This window comes from Rhamphochromis sp. 'chilingali' (assembly GCF_963969265.1).
Source record: "Rhamphochromis sp. 'chilingali' genome assembly, chromosome: 7".
NCBI classification, from domain to species: Eukaryota; Metazoa; Chordata; class Actinopteri; order Cichliformes; family Cichlidae; genus Rhamphochromis; species Rhamphochromis sp. 'chilingali'.
In genome coordinates, this window is record NC_137934.1 from 15,012,524 (window position 1) to 15,029,027 (window position 16,504).

Genomic DNA, 16,504 nt, shown 5'->3' on the forward strand with positions numbered 1-16,504 from the left:
TGAGCATGTTATAATCCTAAAGAACTTGTAACAAGCTTGAAATTTATTCAGTTACTATCAAAGCTACAAAAACTTCTCCTTTAAACGACAGTATTCATGTCTTTCATGGAGTATCTTCTCATTTCCAGCACCAAATACAGCCTGCTCCTTTCAAAAGTGAGAACATGTTGTTCTAGTAGGGATACAGCACCCTCCGGTGGCACACAAGGACATGGTGATCTCATTCCTCTGGGCTGTGGTCACTTATGTGCCCCTTCTGTGGTTTGTGAGGGTGACTGAAGGGATGCCTGACCCCGCTCAGAGGGACCTGCTGATGCGTCAGGAGGCATCCAGGCAAACGGGAGGACAAGTGGTGCTGACAGCGGCCGAGCAGAAGCTGGACGCTTACCTCCATCGATTGAAGGAGCAAGAGATGTCTGCCACACCTTTTCCTCCTGCTTTGCATTTCTTCAAAGCAAAACCTCTCATTGAAAAGAGCCCAGTCTTCAAACTGCTGCAAAAGATGCCTAAAGGTGATGTTAAAGCTTTGTCTGGCCTACTGCATCAGTCCACCAGAAACAGATGCAGGAGCTTAGAAGGTCAAGGGGACCCAACCAAACCTAATGCTGTTATTGTTTATTTTGGCATTCAAAGGTCATGGTCATTGTGACCTCAGGTTAATCCTAAATGTGGACTCAAGGATAAAGTGATTAGATTTTGGCAGAGAAAGAACAAAAAGGTAAAGCACTGCAGCAATTCTCAAAAGTCATATTTCTGGTCCCCTTTACGTCACAGCTGCGCAGCACGCCCAGGCTGCTTTCTCTGATATTTCATATACTGTAGTGTGCTGTAAAAGCTGTATGTATTAGCAATGGAGAGAAAAAAAATATGATTTGGGGAAAAAATTAAGAGGAATGCAGATGTGGTGCTTGATGTCTAATCCACTAGATGTTTTCAGAAAAGCAAAGATGAGCAGACAGAGACTGAAAAATATTAAACAAAATCCCTAGAAACTGTGAGGTTGTTTAGTTTTTCTTAGATTTATCAGGTGTGGGAGGCCTTTAATATTCCTGAACCCTAGGGCCTGTCTTACAAGTCATCAATGATTACTTTCAGTATTTGCCTAAGTTTGAGGTTACATCTTGCTGTTTGGGTGACAGGCGCAGCCCTCCACATCCACAGCTCCTCTCTGGTCAGTGTTGAGTGGCTGGTGAAAAACGTCACCTACAGACCTAACTGCTACATCTGCTTCACTTGGGACAACTCTGTCCGCTTCCAGTTCTCAGCTCGCCAGCCCTTTCCACGCTGGGACTGCTTCTACTGGCAACTGCTCGAGACCTTGAGAGCCAAAATAGGAGATCCTACTGGCTTTGATAACAGGTTAGTTAACCTCTAACCCTCTCCTGAACATGTAAAGTCAAGCTGTAGTGGGAGAACTTAACACTGAAAGGTCGTTTTTGGGTGGTTTACAGTTTAATGCAGCACCTCACTCTGGTCACCGAGGATCCAGATGGTCAATACCCAAGCCAAGACGTTGTGTGGGGGAAGTTTGAGAAAGCCTTCATCGCATCTGCGGGCTTAGTCACCCATGCTCCAGTCCTGAAGGATTATTTTTATAAAGGCCTAGAGGAGCTTCACCGCGACAACATCCTGTATCTGGAACTGAGGAGCGGTCTCTCAAGGGTTTGTTTGTTTGTTTACACCTGATCCTTGCAGCGTCAGCCTGTGCTAAACAGCTACAGCAGCAGTATATCCGACATTTCTGCTTTTCTAACTGAAACCTTTCTGTGTTGCAGACATACGAGCTCGATGGAACTATTCACGATAAGTTCTGGACTCTGAAAACATTTCAAGAGGTTACAAAGAAATTTATTGGAGACCATCCAGACTTTCTCGGGGCTCGTATCATAATTTCTGTCCACAGGTAAAATATATCGTAGAGAGGGCTTCTCTCAAATTACACTCCATTTCAAGTGACAACCAAGGCTGTCTAAGCACTCCACAAATTATTAGCTTCATTGTGGAAAAGTTCACAGAGCCTATGTATGCCTTTTCTGTGTCTTGTTTTCCTCCCTTGACCCCCAATCTGGGCTGCCTGTCCCTGAGCCTGGTCCTGCCAGGGGTATCTTCCTGTTAAAGAGTTTTTCCTTCCTATTGTCACCCAGTGATTGCTACGGAAGAGGATTAGGGCCACTGGGAGAAAAAAAAGTGGGCATGACTTTTTTTTTTCCTTCTTAAAGTCAGAATTCTGACTTTTTTCTCAGAGTTCTGGAAAAGAAGAAAAAAAAAAGACGTGCCCACCTTTTTTCCCCAGTGGCCCTAATCCTCTTCCGTATATAACTCATAGAGGCTCAATTGATTGTTGGGGGTGTCTCTATATTATTTCAGGGTCTTCATCTTACAAAATAAAGAACCTTGAGGCAGGCTGTTGTCATTTGGTGCTAGATAAAGAAAAGTGAATTGAACTAAATACAGGGATAAATGTTTGGTATTGTAAAAGCTTTATCCCGCTAGAACTGTTGAAGCTGGGTTAAGAAAAGACGATCAGTGAGCAGCAGTATGGCTTCACCCTGAGAAAGAGCACTACGGACGCTTGGAGTGTTGATGCAGAAGTGCAGGCTGAAGGTCAGCTTCACTGTTTCTTTGTGGGTGTAAAGAAAGCAGATGATGAGTGCCAAGAGAGGACCTGTGACACTGTATGTGGAACTCAGGAGTGACAGATATTCAAGGTTGGAGAGAGATTGCATCGGCGGTCTGCTCTGAACCCCTTCTTGTTTGCAGTGGTGAAGGACAGGTTAACGTAAGGTCAGGCATGTTTCCAGATGACATTGTGCTCTGTTTTGACAGTAGGGAACAGTTTGAAGAGACCCTGGAGAGGTGCAGGTATGCACTGCAAAGAAGAGGAATGAAAGTCAGTGAGACAGGTGGAAGGCGGACAAGGCATAGATGTAGTGAAGGTGGATTAGTTCATATACCTGAAGTCAGCTATGCTATTAGAGGTTTAAAAGAGTGTGAGAAGAATAGAAGCAATAGTGAAAGAGAAGCAGGAGACAGGAAACCAAGCTGAAGGAGGCAATTTTCATTGGGAGTGACGAGGATGGCAAAGATTAAAGTACATTAGAGGGACAGCTCAGTGGTTTAGAGACAAAGTTAGGTTAGGCTGAGATGACTTGGACGTGTGCAGAGGAGTGGATATATTAGACAAAGGATGTTGAACTTGGAGCTCCCAGGCCATAGCTGGTGTGACAAAAGAAGATGCTAAGGCAGATTTACAAACCTGGACTTGGTGGCATGCTGTTGGATTACACGTAAAAAAAAAAAAAAAGTATCAAAAGTGCAGGCTTTTTAGGTCCACAGTGATCTGTAGTTACATGGTTCATTTCCTCTTCAGCCCAGAGGATGGCACATTTGTGATTTCCAAAAAAAGCTCAGATTATCCAGACTGCAGCACAGTTTTTACACCCCTTTAGCCCATCTAAAATTAGCATGGGCTCAAAGAAGGCAGCTGTGTTTATGGATGTTGTTCATAAATGTTTTCTTTTTCTTGTATCATAGACTTTTGGATCAGTGGAAGCAGTGATGAGTGTTGTTGATGCACTACCCCCAGAGAGACAAGGATAGGCTTTCGGCCTTATCCGTTGTATACAGAGATTTCTCTGGATTCTCTGAATCTTTTAATAATATTTACACATTTTTTATTTTTTTTTCAACTGGAATATTTGATCATTTAGTCTTTCACTAGTCTTTTTTTCAAGTGGTGAACCCCTCCCCTTTCCTTTTTAACTAGTGAGATAAGGAGCTATGAGTCTTTTTAGAGACAGTTATGCTACTACTTACCCTCATGAGTTGTGAGACAGCACACTAGCTCTTTTCTGTGCATATGAAATATACATATTAAACTTTGAACAGATACTCAGGGGCTCCAAAAGGATTAAACCTGATTCCTGATTTGGTGATACGCTGACTTTGTTTTTTCAATATAGCACCAACTGCCACAAAATTTTATTAAGACATTCATTTTTAGGTCAAATTTTACTTTAAAGTAACCATTTAATTTAATCTTAAAATGTGCATGTGTCTTAATTTTACTGGTTTAGATTCAGCATGTGCCTCAAAGTACCACTAGAGTAAGCGGCTATGACCATCTACTTGTAAGTTCCCCGTTTATTTTCCTGGACAGTTCTGTTAGGAAAACCTGCGCTTAAATGCTGATAAGGTTTATCACCTGTTTTCAACATTGGAAACCGATTTTTCTCAGGCAGGCATCTTAACTTCTATATCTTGATGTAAAATTAAACATTTTGTTGTTTGTGAGTCTTAGAAAGTACTGTCATCTATGTGTGTTGTTCCTTTCTTCAGAGCTTTGAGTATATCTGAGGTCAAAGCTGCTGTAAAAGAGGCCATTCAGCTGCAAAAGGACTTCCCAGATGTCGTTGCAGGATTTGACATGGTAAGAAGTGACCCGTGTACTTTAGCCTCAACTTCTTATAAGCTCTGAGTCCAGAGATCATTTATCTGCTTGTTGGGGACCATGTGGTGTGGAATTTACATGTCTGTCTGATTTTTCTGCTCTTCTTGTATTGTGCCTACAATCCTAAGAAATTCAAGTTAACTCCTAATTCACCTTAGATATGAGCATGAATGGCTTTCTGTCTCTCTTCATACGACTGACTGTCAGCTCTTGCAGGGTGTACCCTAGCGTAGCATTACTAGTTAACCTTATGGTTTGCAGGTTGGACGGGAGGACAGCGGGAAGAGTCTTTGGTTCTTCAGAGAGGCCCTCTCTCTGCCAGCTGAACTTGGTGTCAGATTGCCGTACTTCTTTCATGCAGGGGAGACAGGTGGGGGGATCAAAAAGCATAAAGCTCATTATACCATGAGTAAGATTTGAAAAATTATTTTGAAATGTACTGTACGCTGTATTTGTATCTATGTGTACAGATGACGAAGGCACAGACACAGATCAAAATATTCTTGATGCCCTTCTATTCAACACCATGCGCATTGGCCACGGCTACGCTTTAGCGCACCATCCGCTTGCCAAAGAACTTTCTAGGAAAAGAAATGTGGCTGTGGAGCTTTGTCCCATCTCAAACCAGGTAAGCTCATTACATGACAGTCTAAGGAGCTTGGAAAGAAAAGCGTCTGGACTTCTTTAAGTTGTTTGAAGACGTTTCACCTCTCATCCGAGAAGCTTCTTCAGTTCTAAGGGTCAAATGGTGGAGAGTCCCAGATTTAAAACCAGTGGGAGTTTCCCCCCAAAGAGGGAACAAAGGACCCCCTGATGATCCTCGACCTAATTGCCTGAGCCAAGGTGTGAAAACGGGTGTGGGTCACAATCAGCCAGGGTTTCAGGTGAGCTCATTGTGAAACCTGGCCCCACCCTATCATGTGGTTTCCTGAGGCGGTGGTTTATGACACCAACTGTCTGCCATATATAATCCAGTTTTGAGATCCCTTCCCAGGCGCCTGGGCCATCTGACCTCAGCAAACCACATGATAGGGTGGGGCCAGGTTTCACAATGAGCTCACCCGAAACCCTGGCTCTTGGGACCCACACCCGTTTTCACATCTTGACTCATGTGATTAGGTCGAGGATCATCAGGGGGTCCTTTGTTCCCTCTTTGGGGGGAAACTCCCACAGGGTTTAAATCTGGGACTCTCCACCATTTGACCCTTAGAACTGAAGAAGCTTCTCGGATGAGAGGTGAAACGTCTTCAAGCAACTTAAAGAAGTCCAGACGCTTTTCTTTCCAAGCTCCTTAGACTACGATGACCTGGATGACTGAGAACCTTCACAGAAATATTTGGATGACACAACCTCCGACCCACAGCTTGACTGTGTTGCGCTGAATACCTTTAAAGCTACCAGAGCAGAAGACACTGCTGTGATTTGTAGCTTCTTCGTGATGTAGGATTAACACTATAAAACAATCTAACTTTAAGAAGAGACCACCTTTAATGTTATGGGCAATGCAAAGTGATATACCTGTAGAAGGCTGTGAAAAAGCATTTGCCCCCTTTTTGCATATTTGTCACACTTTTAAATATTAGACAAAAATAACCTAAGTAAATTCTAAATATCTTTTCAATGAGGATTTCATTTATTAAGAGAAAAGTTATCCAATTGCCCCGAAACCTAATAACTTGTGTCTCCTTTGGCACCAAGAACTGCAATCAAGTGTTTGCGATAACTGACAAGAGTGTTTTTACATGGCTGTGGAGGAATGTTGGCTCACTCTTCTTTGCAGAATTGCTTTAACTCAGCCACACTGGAGGGTTTATGATCATGCCAAAGCCCCTCAATCGTATTAAGTCCGGACTTTGACTAGGCCACTCCAAATCCTTCACATTGGGTTTTTTTTGTTTGTTGACATTTAGACGTGGACTTGCTCGTTTTCTCTTTGGAAGTCTCCCATGGATGCACAGTCTCTTTCTTAGCGTGACCTGACCTTAACTGAGGAGAGTGAGGTCTGCAGTTCTTTAGATGTTGTTCTGGGTTCTTTTGTGGCCTCCAGGATGAGTCATCAGTATGGTCTTTGGTAGTAGTTTTGTAGCACTTTCTGAAATATGGTTAAAAACAACTCATCTCATACGTAGGTTGATAAACTTTCCAAGTCAAGAACAAATGTAAAACTAAGAAAAATTTTAACTTGTCATAAAAATCTTTAATTTATAAATGATATCTTGCTACCAAAGACAAAAGGTAATACCGGTGTCAAACATTAAGCCTGATTAAATTGAAATTTAAACTGCAACCACTAAAAGTCAGCTGGTACAATGGCAAGAAATGTCGATTAAATTAACATGATTTAAAATTGTAAGATTATCTAAATCTATCAGGTGTTTTTGAAGAAGCTTAAATGCCTAAAAGTCAGGAATTGAGGACATTATTTTAAATAAAAGTGAACAGAAATATACACATCACATTAATGACCTGTTAGCACTGCCATCGTAAAATACACACAGTATGTACATGTGTTTATACATAACTTACCTGAGTTTGTTTCACCTCTGACCTGCAGGTGCTGAAGCTGGTTTCAGACCTGAGGAACCACCCTGCTACTGTGCTGATGTCAGAGGGTCACCCGATGGTCATCAGTGCCGATGACCCGTCCCTGTTTGGCACCACAGGCCTCTCCTATGACTTCTATCAAGCATTCGTGGGCATCGGAGGGTTGAAAGCAAACCTGGGCACGCTCAAAGAACTGGCTGCAAACTCCATCACGTCAGAATAATTTCACTTTATTTCTTTCATTCATGTTTTAACGTTAAGCCTTCAAAGAAAACAAGATGGGCTCAAAATGTGGTGGCCAACAGCTGATGCCAGTTTTCATCATACTATCTTTGAATGAGCATGAATTAAATTATACAAGTGAATGAATTTCAGTCCAACATACACTCAATGATTCTCACCTCTCAATAAACATGAAGAACAATTCTCAGGAATGCACTGGAAATATATCAAATCAAAGGTTTATTTATTTAAATAAAGTACATTTCATCTGACCAGATTCCATTAAATTTAACATTTTCCTTAGAAAATGTAGATATAATTAGTTAAAGTCAGCATTACGAGCATACCAGTTTTTAAGTGCACGAGGATGACTAAACTCATGCTATCAGTAACAGTATCCTCCAATATGATGTTCAGCACTATGCTAACACAGAGTTACTCATGTTTAGTAAAATTTAAAAGTAAAAAATTGAGCCAAGCGTTCAGATAATGTCCTTATTTATTTGTCAGGACAACAATAATATTCATGTTGGAATTGCATTTTTGAAGCAACTTATAAATCTCTCCAAGATGATTTTCACATTAAAAAAAAACATGAATGTTTATATTATTTTAAGAAAACCTTTGGTTTTAAGCCCTGTTGCAGTATGTTTCTTCTCACTAAATATTTCTTCTTCTGCCTGCAGGTATAGCTCACTCCCAGCTCATCTGAAGGATTCAGGTCGTGCCATGTGGCAGAAAAAGTGGGACGCCTTCATTTCTGCCAACTCATAACAGCCGAGTGATATTAGATCCTGACTGACTTGAATGAATGACTGAATGTTTGTAATATCACTAAAGGTAAATATTCATAGGCCTTTAGCAGACTTTATTTTTAAAAAAAAAAGATTAAGGCTATTGGAGTCTCTGTTAACAGTAAGACTAACAGTTTGACGGGATTGGCAGGTTGGTACTGTAAGTGTCTTAGTAGCTTTTTCACCCCTTGAGCGATCACGAAGAAGCTTTACAAGAGACCAGCTGACAGTGGGGGGGAGGTTTGGTCAAGTTTGTCATGCACAGCTAGTCTTTTGTCTTCATAATACCAAACATGTACAGGGGAACTGTTCACAAGGAAATTTCTCTATTCAAAACAAACAAGAAAAATAAAATGTTTCTTTGTAGTTGATGCACATACATCTAATTTAAATACAAAAAGTAGAAGAAAAAAAGTTTCACTTTTTCAGTGACTCACTTCAGAAACCTTGTTTCTTTTTTAAATAATGATGTAACGAAAGACAACTAACGATCTTTCTTTGACACGAGGTTCACTTTTTGTGCAATAAACAGCTCATTATCTTCTGAGACCTGCCCAGCAGTCTCTTAGTGGTCTTTGATGAGATTTTGTATATTCCAGCTCTGACCGGTGCACTGCTGGACGACGAGTTGGTAAAAGCCAACGTCATCCTTCGCAATTTCTAGACATCGCTTTGTTTTTCTGTTCTGGATCGGTCCTCCCTGCAAATAAACACATTTTATTGTCTCCTTTTCTTCTCCAGACATTTGTGACTGGCTTCCATGTGACCTCAGATTAGGCTGATTTTTTTTTTTTTTAATTTATACAATAACGTCACCATATTTGCAAGGCTCAGCAGGGTGGTGGTTCGAGCCCTGGCTGCTCCAGTCTGCATGCCAAAGTATCCTTAGGGAAGGTACAGAACCAACCCCAAATGGTTCTCGAATACATCCATCAGTGTGAATGTTAGATAGAAAGCACTTAAGCATAGAAAAAGTGCTGTGTGACTGGGTGAATGAGGCATGTTGTATAAAGTACTTCGAGTGCTCAGGCAGAGTAGAAAAGTGCTACATAAACACAAGGTTATTTGCCTTGTAAATTTACCTTCATGCTTTGAAAATTGTCTGCAGTACAGGCCCTCAAAGTCTAATACTTGGTTGAAATTAGGGGTTTTTCCCCCAATGTTTATATTTCGTAAGAATATCCAATAACCAACTAAGATTTTCAGGACTGAAAAACATATTTAAGCTAAGTTAACAGACTACCATCAAATTAATTTTACATCAACTGCAAAAACTTCTCTATTGATCATCAGTATCATTGAATATGATGATCCATACATCCACTGGACTGGATGTATGGATGTGTCTGCTCCGAGACACCCAGACCTCTCTGCCCTGAGGCCTCCTCCATTTACCAGTAATCTGCTATAATCTCGTGATATTTAGTTGACTCCAACAAATGCGTCTCATCAAATTTAGATGCCTCACAGCACTGTAGGCATTCTTAATCAATATTATACAGACTTGTTTTATTTCTCAGAGGGTGAAGTTTGTTTGTTTTTTGTTTGTTTTTTTAATGTGTTTGGGAGCAACTGAGGACCACAATGAACATGTTAAAAAAACTGCAAAACATCACCTACTAGGTGATCAAGTTTCATTAGTTGAGCTTATGCCTAGTGTAGCATAAGCTCAACAGTCCTTTGGCTGGACAAGCTTAAAAGCTTTTTAAAAAAAAAATCAGCTGATTCAGAGTGGGTCGGGTGGCAACTTCCCTCAGGTTTGACTGAGTCTATATTTAAAAACTGAAATATTTACCTGTTTAAAATCCCACAGCATGTGAAAGTCTTTCTGTTTGGCTATTTTGCAGTCATACAGCCCCGGGTAGAGACCACTGAAAGGGTCCACTAGACAGCGGTTGCTGTTGTACTTATGAGATTTGATCCCGCCAATGTAGAGTTGTCCATCAGAGCGATAAAAACAGTGCTAAATCAAAGAACAACAATTACCTACAAAAACAAAATCACCACCTGTTTGTAAGCATTGAATATCTAAACATACTTGAGTCGAATAGAAGTGGCATCCATACAAGATGGGTGTGTTTCCTGGCATCGGGCCTTGGTCAACACAGAGTTCTGGCTTCAGATCATTTATCATCTGCCAACAAAAGCACAAATAAACTGGAGCAGCTTTCATTAGAAAGAGCACAATGTGTATCCAGCAGACAAATCCAGACGCTATTATGGTGCAGAAACACATTTTAGTTAACTGATATAAAAATAAAAAAGATGCAAACTGAAACGACATTATGAGTTTGCAAAACTAACAAAAAGTATTTGTCAGTGAGGCAAAATTCACAAACCAAACAAGGATTAAGAGGCAAATTATAACATGAAGTATTGTGTTTGTATTGTAATATCTTTTCTAAACTACAATAAAAATACTCCCAACACTGTATTTCCTTTAAGTAAATGAGTAAATTGACTCTGGAACAAAAACAAAACTAACTTTAAATTAATTCTCAATTAGAAAAGATGGGAAAGGGGAGTTTGCTAATACTGCAATGTCACTGTACCAAGATTCAGTGCAATTAAATATTAGCAGAAGCACCACCAAGAGGGAGTTCCTTGAGAGCATTCATGGAAAGTTTGCTTTACAGATGCTCTCACTATGAAACACACCCTGCATAAAAACAAAGTAAGAGTACATAATATTCTCCAGTGAATGAATCTATTGTAACCTTGATGTATCCCCAGGAAAGTCTTCAAATAAAAAAAATAATATGATAAGCGTAAAAAAAACAAAAGCTGCTTAAAGGTTCTTTGCTGCTGGTGACGTCTGCCCATGTTGTGTGCTGATCTTCATTGTGTAATAGGGACTAACATGTGTGTGAATTTGAACTTGCTGCTGCATCTTGTAAGCATTTTATGTCACATATGACTCCTTAGAGGCCAGCGCATAAGCCTGAGTCCTTTTATAAAGCCAACAAAGCTGACTTGACAAGGCAGAGAAGCTTGCCTTGCATCATCCTCAATTAAATATTAACTAAAAATTTACTTTGTAATGTTAAATAATTTATTTATGGCTAAAACTACCACCACAGATCATGATTAATAGTGTGCTGGAACCATTTTAGACTATCTATGTAGCATTTTCATTGCTATGAAGTTAGTATTATTAGCAAGCGACCTCAATCACAGACTGTATAAAAAAGATGGATTTTGCTTCTGAGTCTGAAAACTGGCTCCTTCACTCTGTGACCTCAGTAAACACGTTTATGGTCTCAGTCACAAGTTTCAAGCCCTGTTTACTTTACTGTTACCACCCTAACACAAAGATGGCGATAACAAAACTGCTCATGTCGAGGTTTTTTAACAGAACCTCGCAACCATCACAATAACTACATCCATCTTTTATATACAGTCTAGGGAAGGTATGACAAAAGAGTTTGTATCTAAACTACTTTTGGCTTCTGTTGTCAAATTTGGCCACATATTTGATGGACTCCCTAATACAACCCTGGAGACGACGTGTCTCTCCAGCTGAGACAAACCAGCGAAAACAAATGTGTTAACCACTACGCCACTGGAGGCCCAGCTAACCTCAACCACTCACGACAATATGTTGCACAGTCTATCACTAGCAAAATAGCTAAAAGAAGACAGTCCTGGTCAGTTCTTTTGCTACAATCCAACATAGCAAGTAAGTGGCTAAATTTGACTCACAGATATTGTTATCTGTTTTTTTTTTTTTTTTGGGTGATGTTATGGGGCAGCAGAAAAGAGGCCTTTAAGCCTGTGATTTAGGATAATAAACATCACATAAATCACACCAATTTGTTTTTGCAGAGAATCCATCATACAACCGTTACATTTAAAAAAAAGAAAAAAAAAAAAAGTCCACATGTAGGACATTGGAGGCAACCTCAGAACTTGGGGAAGGTCTCATTTTGAAATTTTTAAAGCTGTAATACATTTATAGGGGGGGGAACCCCTTGAAAAGCATTAAAAACATTCCACAGAGAGGCCCTTTAAATTAATTAATTAATTATTAATGAGAATTAAAGAGTTAAAAAGACTTTATGGTCACACTTTAATATCCAACCTCTCATATGTATTCCGACAAAACAGTTATTTTTGACTTACAGCTCCATAACTGAGCAGGTCATGCAGGGGGTCCAGCTTGGGGTAAACATTGTCTAAATACCACTTAAAGGGCTTACAATTAAGCCTCTCTCTGAGCTTCTTTCTCTCCGACACATCTCCGATGTCTATCCCATGGTTCTGTAGGAAAAACAATAGGACCACAGAGACATGTTTGAGTGCGCACACCATTACTCAACCTGCAGAGCACACAACTGTGCAATTTAGATCTTAAATGCAACTCGGAAAGTGCCCTCTCTTCTAACCTCAAGGGGAAGATTCCAAGCAATGTTGACATTGTATTTGTATTCATCTAGCCACACCTCTGCTACCCTCAGTGCATTACGCTTCATCATGACACTCAAGTCTGGGAGGTAAGGCTTTACTGCTCGTTCAATGTGGGCAATTTTAGAGCAAGGCACAACTTCAATGCTTCCTCCACACAGCCACACCTGTGAAAACATATAAAAGTAGGTTTGGAGGCTTTTAATGCAACTAATATAAAAAGGATTACCCATTAAAACTGATCACAAATATAACCAAATAAAGTTACATTGGAGTCAGTATTTGTATAAGACTTTAAATCCAAGTGGTATTATTACAAAGTGGAAGCATTTAGGAACCATAACGTTGCAAACCACCTAAAGCCACAGAGCCTGGTTGCAAAAAGAAGTGTGTAAAGGCACATATGGTGGGGCTAAATAAAAGGTAGGTAGACTAACATATTTCAAATCTCCAAGTCTCCAGTAGGACTTGATCCAGTCAGTACTTACCCGGATGCCCAGCTCCACATTTTCCCCACCGTATATTTTCATTCCACCATCAAGGCTTCCAATCTCTCCGAAGAACTTGTGATCAGCCACAAGTATCCCCATGACTGAGGGGCTCCTGGTGACACCGTTTAACAAAGGAAAAACTGAATAAGCAAAAAATCTTACCATACAGCACTCAAACTAAGAGAGCAAAGCAAACCTAATTATAAAGAATTATGACCGCAAAGCCTGAAACACCAAAGCAACCAAGGATTGAAAAAAAAAAACAAAAAACAAAAGATGTGTGATCAAGGGTGTTCTGCTTTCATTCTAGCAGCAAAAACCTTAAATCTGCTCTTTGTGCAACCTATAGACACCCACATGGGTGCTGTGTTACACTCTGCAGATTGCTTAATGCGAAAGATTTTGTCAGCAACTATCCTTGAATATTTGTTTTGGCAACACTGGCTCCATGTATACAGTCTTCATAGCTTTCTAAGCCGTGGTTCAGCGGAGAGTCTGAAACGTCCACACTGTGTTGTCCTGACATGCTGGGAGTTCATGCGTAAAATGTGATGTCTTTAAATGTGACTCTTACTTGCCAGGCTGCGTCTCATCATCCAAGGCATACCACTCAGGTCTGAAGGACTCGTACATGCACCACATTGCCCAGTCAAAGCCATGAGATGCAGTATTGTAGGAACTCAGTGTCAGGTCATCGTAGTTGACCTTGTCAAAAACAGGCGTCAGTATAACGGTCCGGTCCTCCTTAATCCGAGCCAGTAAAGGCTCTGCCCTAGACACGCACAAACAGTTTTAAAAGAAACATGAGGGCCAATTACAGGATTATCACCACAGCTCTGAAAAGAGTCACTCAGATCTTAAACCAACCATTGGACGTGGACTTCTATGTGAGCGTCTAAGATTGCAATCACCTCTCCCTCAGCTGCCTTCCAGCCCGACAGTCTGGCCTGGGTGAGGCCCAGCTGCTCAGAGTGCCGCACTTTCTTCACCAGGCCTGGACGCTCCTCATGGATAAAGCTGATGTAATCATCCAGCTTCTCCATTAAGTCCTCTGCAGAAAATAAAGAACTGTTTCGGCAATATGAGCTGCAGATTAAATCTACTCATGCCTCTAACAATCACTTTTTTTCTGATCGTTAATAAAAACAATTCAAAGACTGTTTCACAAATCAGCTGATAGATTTGGCACTTCTTTGAATATAAAACAAGATTTTTTTTTTATTTGCCATACTCATAGTAATTAAAAATAACATACAGAGTACTATCCCTGTAAAAGCCACTCTGCTACTCCGAGTACTCTACACACGTGGTCGTGTTTATTTAGGATTATCAGTTCTTTTGTCAGTGGACAGCAACATCGCAATTACACATTACACTCCCTGATATATGTTTTCAGTTCCAACCCACAAACGCAAGCAACCGTGTCCAATTTCAGTGCAGCCTTTGCTACTCAAACTACATCTCATATTTTACACTGATGTCTTTTATTGCCTGTAATAAAAGGATGTAGTTTCTGCCATCATTTGCATTATAAACTAAAGCTGCGGTGAGCGCCTTCCTTTCTCGCTTGGTTTCAGATTTGTCAGATATCTGAGTACCGTCCCTGTGTACATAGGATATCCACCACAGTCTGAAAATGATATGAAAATTATTTTGGAAGCATGCTGACTCACCGTTGCTGCTGTGATCGTCCACCAGGATGATTTCTTGCAGCAGCCGAGCTGGTGTCTTGTCCACGATGCTGCGTATGGCTCTTTTAATGATTGAAAGAGCTTCATCCAAATAGATTAACACAACACTGATGGTCGGCAGATCCTTCGGATAATTTTTCACAGCACACCTGTGAGCAGAAAAATAGCAGGCAGCCTGAAGAAGTAATAAATTAAATGTTTTTAAGTTGAAATTGTATCCTTTAGAGTTCACTCCACATTACAAAGTTGTCTACTGGATTGACATCTGGCGACTGTGGAGGCCATTTCAACTTATTTTCATGTTAAAGAAACCAGCATACAGGATCTGATGGTGTGTTATGCTGCTGGAAGCATCCATCAGAAGACGGGTACGCTGTGATCATGAAGAGATGGACACGGTCAGCATCAATAGTGAAGTTGCCTCTGTTGTTTAAATTTTAATAATGTTGATGAAAGGCATGCTTTCTTGTTCTTGATGCAAAATTCATTCAAATATTGTCTTCTGGTGTTGTAGCCCATCTGCCTCAAGGTTTAACATGCTCTGCTTTCAAAGATGCTCTTCTGCATACTTTGGTTGTAGCAAGTGGTTATTTGAGTTACCGTTTCCTTGCTTTCCACTCAAAATAGCCTCACCTTTTACCCAAACAAAGGATTTTCTCCCAGATAACTGGCGCTCACTGGGTATTTTCTCTTTTTCTGACCATTCTCTGAAAACCCAAGAGATGGTCATTTAAGGAAATCACAGAAGATCAGCAGTTTCTGAGATACTTAGACCAACAAACATGCCACAGCCAACATCAGTTAAATCACCTTTTTTCCTCAGGGTCAAGATTAATTGCAGAAGATAATCTTGACCGTGTATACATGCCTTAATGACTGACCGATTACATATCTGCATTAGCAATCATGTACCTAATAATGTGGCCATTGAGTGTGTATATGTACTAAATTCATATGCATTCATGCTAAGACAACAAAGACAATAAAATGTCATTGTTGCTGATCGATCTCAAAAACACACACAAAGCAGCTCGGTGTGTGTTTTTAGATTTCCTTTCGGATTCGTGTGTTGCACTCACCTCGGAGGCCTGGTGTCGGGAATCTCTCTGTTGAGGGGCAGCCTGTCACTGAGGAAGGCGTTGTATCCATATCTCTGAAACAACTGCTCGGCTTCCTTCTGCTCCTCCTCCGACAGATCGTCACCCCACTTCTTGAATAGATCAGAGTTGGGGTACAGCTTCTTCACCATCTTCCTCTTGTCCTTCACCTCTTCCTTCCTCTCAGCTGCTGGTGCCCTCTTTTCAAGCTTTTTCATTAAACTGACTGCGGACAGAAATGACCACATGGTGTTTGCATTGTCCATCTAATTTGTTTTTTGTCTGTGAAAACCAAGTCAGTAACAGTCAGGTAAGAGCAGTTTGGTACTTTTTAGCAATGTCGACTTAAAAAGCGAAAATAAGTGAGTAGTAAAGCAGGCGGGTATAATAATTGTTACTTTAATTGTTTCGCTTCAGAAATTCTCATGTGTAGCAGATGAGAAACACCTCAGATGAACAGATCTAGCCTTCATTGTTTCTTCACTGAACTCTAAGTACAGACTTTACACATAAGCAGCTGCCAAACTGAGACTTTAACTCACGCAGCCTGTTGATGTCTGTTTCCATCTTTTCCATCCTCTTGACGATTCCCTGACCCCTGATGGAGTCATTGTAATGGACCCTCTGCAGTCTCTCAGAATGAATGTGGACCTCCTTCTTAATAGAGCTGAGGTATAGCAATGCGAAGGCCACAATGAGGACTGTAAGCAAAGCTTTCATCCAGCTTGCTCTCATGCTGGTGCTCCTGTGTATGCTAGGTACACTCCTCTACTTCACAGTGAAAAGAGGTGGAGAAAACATTTCCTCTGCC

The 16,504-nt window shown here is 40.6% G+C and overlaps 2 protein-coding genes across 2 annotated transcripts; one reads left to right on the plus strand and one right to left on the minus strand.

Annotated features, from left to right (window-relative positions):
- Nucleotides 1–211: 211 nt before the first annotated feature.
- Nucleotides 212–8,004, plus strand: ada2b (adenosine deaminase 2b; the record flags this gene model as incomplete). Its single annotated transcript, XM_080886946.1, has 9 exons — nt 212–512; nt 1,140–1,359; nt 1,452–1,662; nt 1,776–1,903; nt 4,339–4,429; nt 4,712–4,820; nt 4,921–5,078; nt 7,005–7,207; nt 7,903–8,004. The coding sequence occupies 9 exons, from the start codon at nt 212–214 to the stop codon at nt 7,988–7,990; spliced, it is 1,509 nt and encodes a 502-aa protein (XP_080743072.1). The 3' UTR covers nt 7,991–8,004.
- Nucleotides 8,005–8,019: 15 nt separating this feature from the next.
- LOC308399588 (putative polypeptide N-acetylgalactosaminyltransferase 8) lies at nt 8,020–16,504 on the minus strand. Its single transcript, XM_080886944.1, has 11 exons — nt 16,236–16,504; nt 15,676–15,919; nt 14,579–14,745; nt 13,773–13,956; nt 13,480–13,677; nt 12,903–13,017; nt 12,396–12,581; nt 12,133–12,270; nt 10,049–10,144; nt 9,806–9,973; nt 8,020–8,710 (listed from the first exon to the last, which is right to left on the minus strand). Exons 1-11 carry the CDS (start codon nt 16,426–16,428, stop codon nt 8,576–8,578), a joined length of 1,824 nt encoding a protein of 607 aa, XP_080743070.1. The 5' UTR covers nt 16,429–16,504; the 3' UTR covers nt 8,020–8,575.